This window comes from Sorex araneus, chromosome 9 (assembly GCF_027595985.1).
Source record: "Sorex araneus isolate mSorAra2 chromosome 9, mSorAra2.pri, whole genome shotgun sequence".
NCBI classification, from domain to species: domain Eukaryota; kingdom Metazoa; phylum Chordata; class Mammalia; order Eulipotyphla; family Soricidae; genus Sorex; species Sorex araneus.
In genome coordinates, this window is record NC_073310.1 from 17,384,069 (window position 1) to 17,398,031 (window position 13,963).

The following is a 13,963-nucleotide window of genomic DNA, read 5'->3' on the forward strand; positions in this document are numbered from 1 at the left end:
TCAATTATATTCTTTTTCATAAAGAGGATTTGGCTTACAGAGAGCTGATAACGGCTTCATTTTCTGTTTGGTTAGGCTTTTCCTTTAAGGAAATTCACAAATCCAAACAATGATAACAACAACAAAAAAAGTAAAACCACCTCGCCATGACTCAGAAGCAACAGTCAAACAGGGGGGAGGGAGGGAAGAGGCGGAGGGAGGTGGCTGTCACTCTCCTGGCCAGGGACAGTCGGGAGGGGGAGCAGAATTTTCCAGTGGGACCCCGGGCGACTGGGATCTGTGCATGGCCCACGGCAGTGCTGGGCTCCCAGGCCCCATCACCAGATGAGGACGTGCATGTGACTGACACGCTGAAGGTCGCCCAGGTGATGGTGGTATGAGCCCCCTGAGCTGCCCATTCCAGAGATGGCATCTTGATTCACAGGGCAGAGTCCTGGGCCCCGGGGCCTGTCAGCACAGCTGCAGTGCAGCTACCTGGTGACGTCTGCACAAGCCTGGGCAGAAAATACCAGAGCGGAGGTTTCCTGACTTGCCCAGGCTCCGGGGAGGGTTCCAGGTTGCCAAGGCATCATCCCAGCCCAAGCAAAGCAGCTCCAGTGCTACCTGCGCGGAGGTCAGGGCCAAAGGCGCATTCATGTCTGAAAAGCATCACTGGGGGCCTGGAGCCACAGTACAGTGGGTAGGGTGTTTGCCTAATATGTGGCCAACCCAAGTTTGATCCCCTGCATCCCATATGGTCCTCTGAGCACCTCCAGGAGTAACTCTTGAGTATAGAGCCAGGAGTAACCCCTGAGCATCACCAGGTATGACCCAAAGAGACCAAAAAAAAAAAAAAAGGACACAAAGCATCACCAAGGCAGGCTGGGAGAAAGCTCAATGGGCTTGCACGTGCTCTGCATGTGGCAGGCCCCAGATTCAGTCTCCAGCACCACATGGTCCCCTGAGCACTGCCAGGATGTAGCCCCCAAATAAAAACTCCAAACAAACAGGATGACTGCTTCACTTTTCAGAGGGAAGCTGGGATTCTGCACACAGCACTGTGTGTAGCCCCCAAACCTGTCAATTCAAAAAGAGACCTTGGGGCTGGAGCGATAGCACAGCGGGTAGGGCATTTGCCTTGCACGCGGCTGACCCGAGTTTGATTCCCAGCGTCCCATATGGTCCCCTGAGCACTGCCAGGAGTAATTCCTGAGTGCAGGAGTCAGGAGTAACCCCTGTGCAACGCTGGGTGTGACCCAAAAAGCAAAAAAAAAAAAAAAAAAAGAGAGACTCATCCTGAAAGGGGGGCCGCCCACTGTCACTGTCCCCACCTGGCCAGGAGGGACACAGTTTGGGACAAGCAGACACGCACCTCCTCTTCCTCTGACTTCCCAGCCTGTGACAATGACCCACTCATGGGCTCAGGAGCCACCTCAGCCCCGTTTGGCTCCTCGGTCCTTGGGGGCCCTTTAGTATCGGTGGCTTTCCGGCGGTCCACTCCTTCCCACGCACTCTCGACCGCCTGCAGGATGTAGGCAGCCCGTGTCTCGTCCCTAGGACACTGTGTTAAGGCATGCTTGCAGGCACCCAGGTCCCCTGCCTTTGTGTTGGGGGAGCGAGTTCTCCCTCCCTCCCAGCACCTGACACGGGCTTGTGCCAGGGAATCCGTGGGTTGTACCCAGTGGTGGCGGGGCCCCGTGGCAGACCACAGTTGCGCTGGCCTGGAAATCCTGTAAAGAAGCTCTGGGTAGAGACGGGGACTGGAGCTGAGCCGTGGGTGTGGAAGGCTCCTCCTCTGCACAGACCACTGGGAAGAGGCTCCGGTGGGGGCTCAGCACTGGGTCTCCTGTCCGACCCACTGAGGGCTTTCTGCAAAGGGGACTGAGCAACTGAGTCATGACAAAGGTCCTCAGGGGCTGCCAAGCAGACCTCCGGGGCTGCCCTTCCTCCATTTCCAATCTAGAGGCTCACTGCCCACCGGGGCTGAATGCAAGCACCTTCGGCATGTACCAGAAGGTCCCAGGGCAGTTCGCTTCTCCGGGCCAGAAGGGCCTGCCCCAAAGGGTGAACTGACCTCACCACCTCCACACCAGGGCTTGCAGGGCGGATCCCAGACTTCTCCATGAGGGTCCCTCGGACAGGAACATGCAAATGCCCTGCTATCTCCTACGCACCCCTCAGAGGCCCCACCCATGATCTACATGCCACACTGGGGGCCCAAGATGGACCAGCTCTGGCCCCCTCTCTGGGCAATACTCAGCATGGGCCGGCCAGTCCCTCTGCTATGCTCTGCTCACCCGGCACTTCCTTGGACACCCCCAGCCCAGGCTCTGCTGTCTTAGGTGCCTCCGCTGCCTTCTTCCTTTCTCCCTGCAACCCCCAGGAGGCTGACGGACCTGTCTATCTCCCGCCCTGCAGCGAGCTGCATGGGGGCAGGGCAGGGTCCTCCTGGCCACTGGCCTAGACCCTCAGTGAGCACCCAGAGAAAGCAGAACTGTATCCCATGCTAAGGCACAGGGGCTGGGCCCCGGGTGGGCCTCCTGGGAAAGCTGGCTGTTACCACCCCCTGCGTAATTCCTCTGGGACCCACCCTCCCACCTCCGACCTGTCAGGCTGGACCCCATCCCAGGGCCGTGGTCAAAGGATACAAGAGTGACGAGGCCTGCTGGAGCAAGCTGATGTCGTCAGCCACAGGGAAAAGCCCGTCATAGTCACGGAGGAACCTGCCGGGTGGAGAAAGTGTAAGTGGGACAGAACTGGGCCCAGGGGGACCAGTGGTCAGCTGTGAGGGGGCCACGCTTGTCTCTGCTGCCCACCCACGGATCCCCGACTCTGAACTCACGGTGAGCAAAAGATGGGCTCTCGGGGATCCTTGGGGAGCCCCTGGGCTTCTCCCCCGCAGCCCCCAGCTCAGCCACACTCACCTCTTCTCCTGCAGCAAGGAGGAGAAGATCTGCAGGAACTCTTCGATAAAGCTCTGAATAGTGTCACAGCTGCAAGGGGACGGGGGCGACGCGGCTCACTCACTGCCCGTGACCTGCAGCCCCCCGTCCACGCTGGCCCGGCCCTCTGTGTGGCCTCGGGCCAGCGGCAAGAAAGAGGGAGTCTGTTTACCGCCCCCACCTCTGCCCAGCAGGGGAGGGGGTGAAGGCAGCGAGGGAAGCCTCCCCGAGGAGCTGGGGCGATGGCTCCCCAGGGCGCACCTGCTTTCAAGAACCGGAAGAAGGCAGATCTGGTTCATGAGGATGTGGAAAATCTCCAGTAACTTCTTCCTGGAATGGGAGAGCCTCTGCCACAAGTCAGCGAGCAGCCTTAGAAGGTGGAGGGGAAGTAAAGATTAGGGAGCCAAAAAGACATTGGAAGGGGGGTTGCTGGGCCCTCTACCCCCAAACACACACACACACACACACACACAAGACATTGGAGAGGGGAGCTGCTGGGCCCTCTATCCCCAAACACACACACATACACACATATACACACAGACACACACACACACTGACACACACAGACACACACACACTGACACACACTGACACACACAGACACACACTGACACAGACACACACTGACACAGACACACAGACACACACACACAGACACACACAGACACACACTGACACAGACACACACACAGATACACACACAGACACACAGACACACACAGACACACACAGACACACACAGACACACACAGACACAGACACACACAGATACACAGACACACAGACACACACACAGACACACACAGACACACAGACACACACAGACACACACACACAGACACACACACACACACACACACACACACACATACACCATAGGGCTGAGAACTACTCGCAGCTCACTGCTGCGTACAGCTGGCAAGAAGCTGCCGCGCTGGGGCCGGAGCTCCCTCGGTTTAAACGGTGGACTAACAGGAGACAGCGGGCTGGGTGGCCAGAGTTGAAGCAGATGAGGGTGAACAGTTTAGACATTTGGGTCACCAAGGAAGGAAGTGGGAGCTGGATGCTGCCCGGTTCATGGCCCCCGCCCTGAGAGGCCTGAAATAAAGATGGGCCGGGAGGGCCCGGCTGGTGCTCGGGTCTCTCTCTCTCTCCCTCTCGCCCACGGACCAACCGTAACATTCTTCCCATTTTGTCCCCCTTCTCACTTGGGGTCTTCGAGCCTCCTCTTCTTAATGGCAGACTCCAGTTCGGGAATCGCTATTTCATAAAAGGAAGCCAGTCTGAGGAGGCACACGGTGAGAGGCGGGGTTAGCTCACACACAGCACGCTTCATTAAGAAACGAGAACCCACGGCAAACCCAAGGGAGCGGGCAGGCCCATGTTCTTTCCTTTCTGCAGCGCTGGGAATCTCAGGAGGAAAGGCATGCGCTCGACTGGCCAACCACACAGTCACCTCAGCCTTCTCCTGGGACCAGCCCCGCCCATCTCCAGCCCACCCTAGCCCGACCCCCCTCCCCACAACACTCCCCCACCCCAGTCTGGTCCCAGGAAGAGCCTCAGGGGAGGAGATGTCAAGCTGGTTCTCCCATTCAGGCGGAAAACCAAGGCTCAGGCAGGCTGGCTGAGCAATGGAGAGATACCCAGGACTGAGGTCTCGAGAGATACAATCAAGGGCCCTCCGTGATGAAAACCAACCAGCAGCTGCCTCCCTTCTACACCATCAAACTTGCACTCCTCTCTCTGGGACAGCCACCACCGGGCCTGGGCCCGGCCTGTGTCTCATCTCAGCAACCTGCCCACCCCTGGCCTAGCCCCAGCTCCAACTCTCCACCCCTGCACTCTCCACTCCTGCTCACGCGGCCAGGACAGCGGTCCCTGAAGCCTTACGAGGCGTGTGATCCTTCTTCTGTGCATCCTGAGTTTGCCTACGCCACCAAGGCACCACGAGGATGCTGCTGAATTCGCAGCAGCCCCCTTGGCGGCAGCGCTGAGTCTGGAAACACTGCTCTGTCTACTGGCCGGCTGCCGGCAACCGGGATGCTTCTAGCGAGGAGAGTGCTGAGGCAGTGGAGGGGAACCAGGGCAAAAGAGGTCTTCCGAGGCCCCTGGTATGGTGCCCGGTGGAATACGAGTGAGGGCAGTTTGGCTCAGACAAAGGCAGGTGTTGCCGAGATGAAGTGGGAAGGGAAACGGGAAGGGTGGGCGATTTGGGGAGAGTCATGGATATTAAAGATGCATAAACCATCTGTTCCTGAGATTCGACTTCTAGGAATGTATCCCTCAGACAATGCAAAGGTGCAGAATAACATGGGCTCGTCGTTAAGTCTGCTTTTGAGCACACTCAGTGGTGCTCCAGGGCTGAGCCTGGAGCAATGCTCGGCTATCCCTCCCAGATGTGCTGGAGGCAGGGGCTGAGACCAACTCTGTGTGCAAAGAATGTGCTTCAGCCTTCAGAGTTACCTTGAGGGCCCAGCAAAGTGACACTTTTTAGCGTTTGGAGGTGTGGGCAGGGGTGTCTCCCAGGCAATGTTCAAGGGACTTCAGCCAATCAAGCAAGATGGTTCAATGCCCAGGTCCTGAAAACATGATGCTGCTGGGGTCGAGCTGAGTTGGGGGCCACCAGTGCCAGCCTGGTAGTGTTGGGGGTGGGATACTCGGTGCCAGAGATGGAACTGGGGTTTCTCACAAACAAAACACATGCTTTGATCCTTTATAGCCTTTTTGTTTTTGAGGGGGGGGTGTTGTGGAGGGGTGTTGGGCCACACCCAGTGATGCTCAGGGCTCAGGAGGCCATATGTGGTTTCTGGGGAGTGAACCCAGATTGGTTGCATACAAGGCAAGTGCTATTCTCTCTTTACTACTGCTCTGGTCATTTTACAGCCTTTTTTTGGGGGGTGTGGGGGGTGGGCAATAGTGAACTGGAAAAAAACTAACCATCTAACTATGGGGCCTGGAGCCAGAGTGATAGTACAGTGGGTAGGGCATTTGCCTTGCATGTGGTCCCCCCGAGTTCAATCCCCAGCATCCTATATGGTCCCCTGAGTATCACCAGGAGTAATTCTTTTTTTTTTTTTTTTTTGCTTTTTGGGTCACACCCAGCGATGCTCAGGGGTTACTCCTGGCTTTGCACTCAGGAATTACTCCTGGCGATGCTTGGGGGACCATATGGGATGCCGGGGATCGAACCCGGGTCGGCCGCGTGCAAGGCAAACGCCCTACCTGCTGTGCTATTGCTCCGGCCCCACCAGGAGTAATTCTTGAGTGAAGAGCCAGGAGTAACCTCTGAATATGGCTGTGTGTGACCCAAAACCAAACAAAAACAAAAAATAACACAAAAAACCATGGCTACAGAGACTGGGATCCCACAGAATGGAATTGAGCAAAGAATGAGGGTGCTTTATGATGTGATATGCATTCAATAATTTAAAAATCAAATGCAGCCAGAAATGTATGCAACCAGGTATGTGCTCTGAGGGAAAGCGCGTGCCTTGCATGCATGAGACCTGGATTCTATCCCCAGTATTGGGAAAAGAAAAGAAAGGGGAAAACAGTAAACAGTACCAGTAGTATTCATGATATAGCAGCATTAAATTTTAAAGTGGGTGCAGGCAATATAAAGTACATATCTGCTTATAAATGTACATGCGTATCTCTGTGATCATCCACAAAAAAATTTAAAACAGTGGTTATGTATGAAGAGCAGAAGTAGTGAAAGAAAAGAGACTTTCCTCTACATAGGAACAAAAGGCTAAGTCTGACATGAGCTCTTGTGATTTTAATTTTCTTTGTAGTGCTCTGTTGCGGTTGTTTTGGGGTCACATCCAGGAGTATTCAGGGGCTACTCCTGAGGGGGGCTGCATGTGGTGCTGGGGATCAAGCCTGGACCTTTCAGCATGCAAAGCAAGAGCTCATGTTCTTTGAGCTATCTCCCCAGCCAAGATACCATTCCCAAACAAGCCCTTCCTTCTGGGCGCCTTATTCTAACATTCTCCAGAAAGGTGATGAGTCCTCATCTCTGATTTCAAGAGCTGAAGACCAGAGGCTGCGGTCAGAGCACCAGCTGTCATCTCTGGCACACATCAGTGCTAGATAAATGTCTTGTTGGATGGGCAAGAAAAAGACCAAACAGACAGAATGCTGGGGGAGACGCAACTGGGAGACTCCCAGAAGGTCCTTCAAAGGGCAGGGAGAGACACCTGATAAGAAATGCAGCCAGAAGACACTGAGAACAAGCGATGAGCAGCCACCCCCTCGCCCCCTCAGTCTTATTGCACAAAAGGCCACAAGTCCTTGGTGCTCAGGGGACAGAGCGACTCCCAACAGCCCCCTATCCTCCTCCATCTTTCTTCACCCCAGAGACATGTTCCCAAGACTCCTTTCCATGAAAGCTCCCGGTGGCTCCCTACTGCCGACAGAACAAAGGCCCGTCTCCTGCCAACACCTCCCCGTTTGACTTCTGCTGACCCCTCTGGGCTCTGTTCCCTGCTGTCCTGGACTCGTTCTCCCAGAACACACGCTGGGCTGACATACTTCCACTCGGCCTGCCTGGAATGTCCGTTTCTGCCTCGGTCACCTTCCTCCGGCTGCGAGGTCCTTGCTCATTCTCCCAGACCTCCCGTCAAACCTCCTCTGATTCTGAGAGACCGTGCCTGCCACCATGCGTTCCCACAGCACGCTTCACACAGCAACAACAGCTGGCCCCGCATGGGAGCACATCTGCTTGGCTCTTTGCACTAGATTTCCCTTGGACTAGATTCTACATTCCTCAGATCTGCTCTTTTTTTTCTCTTGTTTTTGTTTTTTTGGGGGGAGCCACACTTAGTAGTTCTCAGAACTCACTCCTGGCTCTGCACCCAGGGATCAGCGGACCATAATAAGATGCTGGGGATTGATTCTGGGTCAGCCAAGTATAAGGCAAGCGCCCTACTTGCTGTACGATGGCTCTTGCCCCTCCTCTCTTGCTTCACTGTGCCTGCCCATGAGAGGCTCGGGAACAAAACAGAAATGATCTGACACTGTCCTGTTCCAACGGTTGGTTATTCCCTTTCCCGCTCCCCTGTCCTTAGCCCCAAACGGGAATGCCTCTAAAACACAGGCTCTGGTGTCAGCCGGAACCTTATCTTCTTCACTGCCCTGTCCCCCAGGCTGGAAGATAGCCTGGCACATTCGCAACACCCCATGAATGATTGCTGGATGAGTGTGTGAACCCGACAGCCAGAGCTTCCCCTGTACCTGCAACAGAAGTCGTGCTTCTGGAACGTCTGGCAGGCCGACGGGAAGATATCCAGGAAGGCCCAGAGCGTAGTGCAGGTGTCACAAAGGTAGAGAACAACGTCCTTTAATTCCTGTCACCAGAAGGAAACACTGCATTATTCTCCCTGGTACCATCTACAGAAGCTCAGAGACAAAGCTGGCCAACTTTGGGGATACCTCATGGCCAGAGCAAAGTCTGCCCCGTCCATCTCCTGGGCCTGGTGGGCCTCCCTAACGCCTCCCTGCTCACTACCATCGCTCTACTGGGCACCCACGCCATAACCTTGAGGGGTACTTCTAGCTCCAGAAGCACCATTCTTTTTGTTTTTTCTTTTTGGGTCACACCCGACGATGTACAGGGGTCACTCCTGGCTCTGCACTCAGGAATTGCTCCTAGCGGTGCTTGGGGGACCATATGGGATGCTGGGAATCGAACCCAGGTCAGCCACATGCAAGGCAAATGCCGTATCCGCTGTGCTATTGCTCCAGCCCCAGAAGCACCATTCTTGACAGCAAAAGGAGAACCAACATGAGTCTAAAGACAAGCCCCCAGTTGGAAACAGAATGTACATCCCAGTGAAGACAAATCTATCAAGTCCACACCTTTCTTGCTGCTCTGACATTTTGAAAATGTACAGAACTTTCTCATCCACTTACCTATTTCTGTTTTTCTCTTTTTTTCTTTTTTGGGCCACACCTAGGGGTGCTCAGGGCTTACTCCCGGCTCTGAGCTCAGGGATCATTCCTAGCAGGGCTTGGGGGACCTTATGGGATGCAGGGATTGAACTGGGTAAATGGTATGCAAGGCAAGTGCCCTACCCATTGTATTAGTACTCCATCCCATTATTTATTTTTGGTCTCTGGGTCACACCTGGCGGTGCTCAGGCCTTACTCCTGGTTGTGCACTCAGGGATGGCTCCTGATGGGCTTTAGGCTCAGGGAACAATATGAGGTGCCAGGGATCACACCCAGGTCAGCTTCATGCGAGGCAAGCACCCTGCCCACTGTACTATTGTTCCAGCCACTTGCCTATTTCTCATGCCAATTCTAAAATGTCAGCTGGGCCGATGTTAGGATGTCCAATTTACAGGTAAGAAAACAGGAGTGAAGCAGCTCCTGACTGCCTTGTTACTGCACTACCACCAGCATTTGGCACCTGGCCTGCCATGTATGCACACTCCTTAAGCTGATGCAGGAACTACAATTTGTGTTATTAAAACACATTTGAGTGTGAGCCACCAGTGGTACACGCTGGCATCAATGACTTCAATACTTTCCTTCTGCCTGCTGGCACCAGTTCCCTGAGAGCACAGGCTGGGTCTGCTCTGGCTCACAGGCCCAGCACCGGGTTGGCCCATGTAAACAACATACGAGTAAACCTGCTGAATGAGGTGGCGGATTAAGAGCTCCGAACCCCACAACTTTACCTCTCTGGAATTTGAGTTCCCTGTTCTTCCCACTAGGCCATAAACAAAGAGGGAAAAAATAAATAAAAAATAAAAATAAATAAATTGAAGCCTGCTAAAATAAATAAATTGAAGCCTGCACCTGTGGGAGGAGAATAGCTGCTTACGGAGTCAGGCGGACAGACTAAGAGCAGGGAAGGAGGCTGTGGGGCCCGAGGGGACAGGAAGAGGCGGGCCGGGGGGCGACCTTACCAGGAGAGGCATGTGGCTGGGGGTCACCCGGCCTCTCTCCTCGAGCTTCTGCGGGGTGGCACTGGCCCCGTCCCCGTGCAAACCACAGTGCTGGAGGATATTGCTGAAGACCTGTGGACACAAGAGGAGGCCTGTCACAGTTGAGGTGTGAACCCGTGTCCTGCAGCCAGAGGGCTGAGCTGACCATCACCCAGTGCCTTTGGCGAATAGGTGCCCCTGTTCCCAGGGGGCAGCTGCACCATGACCTTCACAGATGGCATGCCCTTCATGGAGGGTATGACCTTCTTGGAGGGCAGGGTCAGCAGTGGAGGCTGTAAGGTGGGGTTACTGGAGTCTCCTTTTTATGGGACTATGAGGAGGAGGAAGATGACAACCCCCTAAATCCTGTGGATAGAGCTTGGTGAGTATATGATAATGAAGAGTTATGGTACACAGGCAGCAATAAAGAGCATGTTTTGGGGTCTCCGGGAGATGGGGGTATATGGATAATGGGAATGGATAATTAAAATAAAGGCAAACCACCTGTGAGGGGGAATTAAGTATCTATAGCAAAATCATTTAAGTTTTTTAGCTGACCGGTTAAAACTTTATTGGTAAATGTACTCGGCATGTAATTGGCCTAAAGTTTACCACAGACAAGGACTGAAGAGATAGTACAACGGGTTAATCCCGGGCACCACATATGGTCCCCCACACGGTACCAAGAGTGATCTCTAGGCACAGAGTCAGGAATGAGCTCTGAACACCACTAGGTGTGGCCCCCAAAACAAAACAAGTGAAAATTTACCATGGACACGAATATGTCCTGGTAGTGGGATGACAGGTGGGTACTGGGCCATACTCAGCAGTGCTCAGGGCTTATACCTGGCTCTGAGCTCAGGGATTAATCCTGACAGTGCTGAGGGGGATCACGGTCAGCTACATACGAGCCAGAGGACCTGCACCCACACCCCTGTACTCATCTCTCTGGCCTTCTTTCTGCTTTCTGATGCACTTGTATCCAGAACATTACTCTTTGGTAAAACATTTTCACAAAACTTTCAAGCATTAAGGAGAGAAACACAGGTCTCTCAGGGGGCTCCTATTGGAGGAACGTGGGTATCTAGACCCTCTGGAGATGGGTCTAGTGGCCTGAAGGGGGCTCGGGAATCAATGTTTCCGGATTCTTCCAGGAAGCCAAGGAGCAGCAGGCGGGTACCTGAAGGATGGTGGGCAGGGTTTCATCCAGGTCATTGTAGTAACTTGGCTGCTGGACAAAGATGTTTCCTGAAGAGAGAAGAGAAAGGAAAAGCTGGGAAGCGACGGGAGGTGGACGGGCGGCCCGTGTGCCCTTTCTCCCCTTTCCGAAGCCTGCCTGCCTGCGCTGCGGCAATCCTGACCCCCGGGCCCTGCTGGCACAGAGCTTTGGCTCAGCCTAGAAACTTCCCCAGGGTGAGGGAGGGAGCTTTCTCAGTACAATCTAACCTTTTACGGACGCCTGCCTTGTGAATTATGTGAAAGATCTGCCCTGGTCAAACCAGCTCGCCCTCGTGTCCCTGCGGAGTGATCACGCCTGGGCACCGTGCCTGGTGTGACGGCACCGGCCCTGCAGTGGGAGTCAGTCACCCAGGAAGACCAGGACATGTGATCTCATAAACCTGCATGCGGTAAGCCCTGGGCTCTGGCCAGGCCACACCTGCAGCAATGCAGGGAGAGCAGGGTGGGGTAGGGGGACAGACGCTCTGGAAATTCACTGAGTTGAAGCGGGAGACTTGGGGGCTGGCTCTGGAAATTCTCTGTCTTCCCTCAAGGTGAGGGGATCGAGAGGGTACTGGGGCAGGACGGCCATTCTCTCTCTCTCTCTCTCTCTCTCTCTCTCTCTCTCTCTCTCTCTCTCTCTCTCTCTCACACACACACACACACACACACACACATACACACACACACAGACACGGCTTTTCTTATCACCCACAGCTCCTCGCTCAGTGTTTACTGGCCTCCCAGGGCGCTGCTGTGAGTGTAAGTTAGCGCATATGGTGAGGGGAACAGAAACCAAGTGTTCCGGCGGCCCAAATGGTGAGGAAGGGAGGGTGGAAGGGAGCCTCGCAGCCAGCTGGGGGACACGATGACATTAAATGCCAACACTCTGCCGTGGCTGGCTTCTCCTTCCCACTACAATCCCAGCCTCGCGGACTGGCTGATGGTCAGGATGTTCTGAATGCTCGCTACCCTCTGGCCCCAGGCCCTTCTGTCCTTGGTTTCCTTTGTGAATCCCTGCAGCCTTGTCCCTGTCCCCAAGAATCTGAAAAGAAAAGAGATCTAAGGCCAGATGGATTTGGTGATGGTGCGAGTCACTAGGTGGCGGGGCTTTCTGTAATGATGTTCCTGGGTGCTACACAGTTCTCCGAGCCCAGTGGGCTGTATCCCCCCAGTCCAGGCTCGCTCGATGCCTCCCACCTCCAGACGGGCCCTGCTCCCTCAGACCAAGAGGTCACCTCTGGTCGTCTGAGCCCCCCTACTCATCCTGACAGGTAAGGTGCTGCTTTCTGCCCCCCTGGGCTCTTCCTTATAAATAAAGCCTTCCTACCCGCACCATCAAGGTCAAGTACAAACTTCTGACCATGACACACAGAATCATGTGCAAGTGGCCCTGCCAGCATCTCCAGCCACCCTCTTCCCTGCATTCCTCCCTCACACCGTCACCAACCTCCCAGAACAAACCCAGCCCCCCTCCCTCTGCCTGGGATTGCCACCCCCTCCCAAACACCCCAGTGAAGTCTACCATGAGGCAAGTGTGGCCTCTTCTGGGCAGCTACCAGGAGCAGGTCCTCTTGCCTCACTCCCAGGGCCACTGAGAGGTCCCCACAACACCTTGACCCGCTGGCATGGGGGGAGACTGTCTGTTCATCCGGAAGACACTCTCCCAGCCCTCTGGATACTGAAGCTGGAGTAACAGGGACGCTGTGTGAGCCTCCAGAGATCTCTGCTCACCATCTGACTTTTGATGTCTTAAATAATTAGGCCAAGGAGATGGTAAAAGGGCTGGTGCTTTGCACACGCTTTGCATGTGGGAGCTCCAGGTTTGATCCCTGGCACCGCATGGTCCCCTGAGCACTACCAGGTATGCCCCTGCCCCCCGTAAAAAAGAAGGTAAAGGGCACCAATGGAATACTTTGAAATGTCCCTGCCTAGACAAAATAATTCAGGAATCTCGGATGAAAGGAAGGTACTGTCAGAAACCAGTGCAGTCCCCAGTAAAGTCAAGGTCCAGTGCAGTTCTGCTTTGGTAATACAGTTCCCAGAGAAGGTGGCAAAAATGTCCCATTGTCAAAATGCTACCTGCTTGGACTGGAGAGAGACTGTACTGGGGTGAAGGTGTTTGCGCTACACACAGCTGACACCGTTTGATTCCCAGTACCATACATGGTCCCAGAGAGAGCACCACCAGGAATGATCTCTATGCACAGAGCCAGGGGTAAACCCTGAGCATTGCCAGGTGTGGCCCCCAAACTAGAAAAAAATAAATAAAAATCAAAATTCTACCAGCTGAAGGCCAGACAGATAGGCGACTAGGCGGAGCAGATGCTCTACATACAGGCATGAGGGAGGCCCAGATTTTGATCCCTCACACCACAAGTTCCCCTGAACAATATCAGGATTGACCCCTCACCCCTCTGTCCCCAAATACCGATCTGCAAGTAGCCCCTGACTAGCATAGGGTATGTCTCAAAATTTTTTTTTCACTTGCTGATTCAAAATAGCAACCTTCCAGTTCGAAAGGAGGGGGAAAGGATAGGGTGAGGACTAGCTTCCGCCCAGAAGACAATCGGCCAATTCTCTTGCTTGCTCGCTTCTTTTTCTGGGGTGGGGGAGGGGGGAGGACATACCCAGCAATGCTCAGAATTTACTCTTGGTTCTGTACTCAGGAATCACTCCTGGAGGTATTCAAGGACCATATGCCAGGGACTGAACCCAGGTTTGGCCGTGAGCAAGGCAAAGGCCCTACCAAATACTAGCTCTCCTTGCTTGCTTCTTTTCCCTTCTTATACCTGATCTGGTTTGCTCAAAAACTGTAATGGGACAGAAAGTAGAGCAGTCTCTTACTGTGCCTTCAGTTCAAAGGTTGGAAAGAGAGCTTTGTATATT

The 13,963-nt window shown here is 54.2% G+C and overlaps 1 protein-coding gene across 3 annotated transcripts in view; it reads right to left on the reverse strand.

Annotated features, from left to right (window-relative positions):
- ASCC2 (activating signal cointegrator 1 complex subunit 2) overlaps window positions 1–13,963 on the reverse strand; it is a 47,490-nt gene that overhangs the window by 14,139 nt on the left and 19,388 nt on the right. For all 3 annotated transcript variants that reach the window (XM_055146907.1, XM_055146905.1, XM_055146906.1), the window contains 8 exons: window positions 11,037–11,104; window positions 9,839–9,949; window positions 8,160–8,272; window positions 4,133–4,207; window positions 3,183–3,290; window positions 2,904–2,972; window positions 2,628–2,702; window positions 1,352–1,532 (listed from right to left, as the gene is read on the reverse strand). In XM_055146907.1, coding sequence (XP_055002882.1) covers window positions 1,352–1,532; window positions 2,628–2,702; window positions 2,904–2,972; window positions 3,183–3,290; window positions 4,133–4,207; window positions 8,160–8,272; window positions 9,839–9,949; window positions 11,037–11,104 — 800 coding nt within the window. The remainder of the gene's footprint in view (window positions 1–1,351; window positions 1,533–2,627; window positions 2,703–2,903; window positions 2,973–3,182; window positions 3,291–4,132; window positions 4,208–8,159; window positions 8,273–9,838; window positions 9,950–11,036; window positions 11,105–13,963) is intronic.